The sequence below is a fragment of the Penaeus chinensis genome, chromosome 23 (assembly GCF_019202785.1).
Source record: "Penaeus chinensis breed Huanghai No. 1 chromosome 23, ASM1920278v2, whole genome shotgun sequence".
NCBI classification, from domain to species: domain Eukaryota; kingdom Metazoa; phylum Arthropoda; class Malacostraca; order Decapoda; family Penaeidae; genus Penaeus; species Penaeus chinensis.
The window spans coordinates 18421222-18423721 of record NC_061841.1 but is presented as its reverse complement, the minus strand read 5'-3'; the positions used below and the strand labels follow the sequence as shown (position 1 = coordinate 18423721).

Below are 2500 nucleotides of genomic sequence, written 5' to 3'. Positions count from 1 at the left end.
CTTTCGCGTAAACTCAGCGAATCAAAGAAATCTTTTTATGTAAGACTATGATTTCCACTATTTTCCTCTCGAGATAGATGCACAAAGAGATAGATAGATTTCTGCAGAGAAAGGGGTAAAGGGAGAGATAAAGAGATAGATAGATAGACAGAGAGAGAAATATGAAGCGAGAGAGCGAGAGAGAGATAGAGAGAGAAAGGGAGAGAGAGAGAGAGAGAGAGAGAGAGAGAGAGAGAGAGAGAGAGAGAGAGAGAGAGAGAGAGAGAGAGAGAGAGAGAGAGAGAGAGAGAGAGAGAGAGAGAGAGAGAGAGAGAGAGAGAGAGAGAGAAAGAGAGACTATGAGACTGAAACAAAGAGAGAGAGAAACTAAGAGACTGAAACAAAGAGAGAGAGAGAAACCGAGACAAAAAAAGCGAGAGGAAAACTGACCGAAAGAGAGAGAAAGAAGCAAAGAAAATGTTTCAACCCCAAGTTCACGCCAAGCCCTTCTCTCTATACCTCCCCAGGTCGACGACACAACGTGAACGACCCAGAAATCCAGGAAGTCAACAAAATCATCAACATCTCCTTTGAAGAATTCCAAGATAACGTGATCTGGTTTGATTTCCTGCCCTGGTTGATACCCATTGTGCCCCATTTCGTTAAGAAGTGGATTGGTATCGCGCACTTGCCCGATTACATAGAAGTGATCAGCGAACGCATGAAGGTGAGCAGTTGTTTTTCTTCTCGTCTGTTTTCTCGACGTTTCTTTAGTTTTTCTTTCTTTATTTGTCTGTTGCGCGGGGAGAATTAGAGAGAAAATCATTGAATACAGAAAATGAAGGGTAATTTAAGGAAGAAATATGTCTTTTGGTAACTATATAGACTAGGTTACACACACATAATGAAAGTAGGATTATCTAGATTACATGTCGATGAAATAATTATACTAAGATTTAGACGAAGAAAAAGCGTATGGCCAGAATCCACTTTATTTTTAACAAACAGCTGGGGGAGTCGATTTATTTACTCATTGTTAAAACACAACCAGACAATTTTAGATGAAACTGAAACAAAACTGTAAAGAAAGTATTCTTAGTAGAAGGATGAATGAAATATATAGACTAAATTATGAATATTCTTAATTAATATTCCGAGATCGTATATATCATTTCATCTTCGTGTTAATTAACAGGAATTTGTTTATTGTTAATGTATCTGTACTTGTGGATTACCCGGAGAAAACCACATACACAAAGACCTTAATAGCAGCGACATGTATTGAAATGAAGTTCACAACATCTACGATTCAATACCGTTTTAAATAAACACACACACACACACACACACACACACACACACACACACACACACACACACATATATATATATATATATACATATACATATACATATACACACACACACACACACATCCACATATATGTGTGTGTGTGTGTGTGTGTGTGTGTGTGTGTGTGTGTGTGTGTGTGTGTAAGTTTATATGTATGTATGTATGTATATTTATATATATACGTATATATATATAATATATATATATATATATATATATATATATATATATATATATATATATATATATATATATATCTATTTCACATCACGTCCTCCCTCGCAAGGGCTAGGACGGCTCCTTTTTTCGAAGGACTCAGGCGGCCGTTGACCCGAGTGGAGGCCCTTCCTGTTAATCTCGGACCATTGGCTAGGATTCGAACACGTGCGCGCTGCGTGACCGTCCCTCATGGCCCCCCGCCGCGCTCGGCACCGGTGCATCAGCGGCCGCTATAAATGAATGAATAAAGAGATAAATAAATAGATAAATAAATAAATAGATAAATAAAGAGATAGATAGATAGATAGATAGATAGATAGATAGATAGATAGATAGATAGATAGATAGATAGATAGATAGATAGATAGATAGATAAATAAATAAATAGATAAATAGATAAATAAATAAATAAATAAATACATCAATAAATAAATGAATAAATATTCTTATTTATCTTTTATCATTATTAGTTTTCTTATATATATGCCCCCTTATACCACCCCCCAAAAAAATGTTTTACGGATGCCTATCCCCCCCCCCCCCACGAGCAGAAGCACGTGAAGGAGCACCAGGCGACGCTCGACCCCGAGAATCCCCGAGACTACATCGACGCTTACCTGCTGGAGATGGACGCCCAGAAGGACGACCCTAACTCGACCATGAGCAGTGAGATTATTTGCGAGTTTGGTAGCATTTGCTTTGTTCTTTTTTGGCTAATCTGATGGTGACAAGTTGGGTATACTGTATTTCTCTCTGTTTGTTTGTTTGTTTCTGTCTCTGTTTGTCTTCTAGTCTTCTTCCCTCTCTCTCTCTCTCTCTCTCTCTTCTCTTCTCTCTCTCTCTCTCTCTCTCTCTCTCTCTCTCTCTCTCTCTCTCTCTCTCTCTCTTCTCCCCTCACTTTTCTCCTCCTTCTCTGTCTCTGTCTTTGTCTGTCTCTCTCTCTCTCTC

The 2500-nt window shown here is 38.4% G+C and overlaps 1 protein-coding gene across 1 annotated transcript in view; it reads left to right on the top strand.

Annotated features, from left to right (window-relative positions):
- Positions 1–2500, top strand: part of LOC125037284 (cytochrome P450 2L1-like) — a 12794-nt gene that overhangs the window by 7598 nt on the left and 2696 nt on the right. The window contains exons 5-6 of the mRNA XM_047630344.1: positions 507–706; positions 2104–2218. Of these exons, the coding sequence (XP_047486300.1) occupies positions 507–706; positions 2104–2218 (315 nt within the window). The remainder of the gene's footprint in view (positions 1–506; positions 707–2103; positions 2219–2500) is intronic.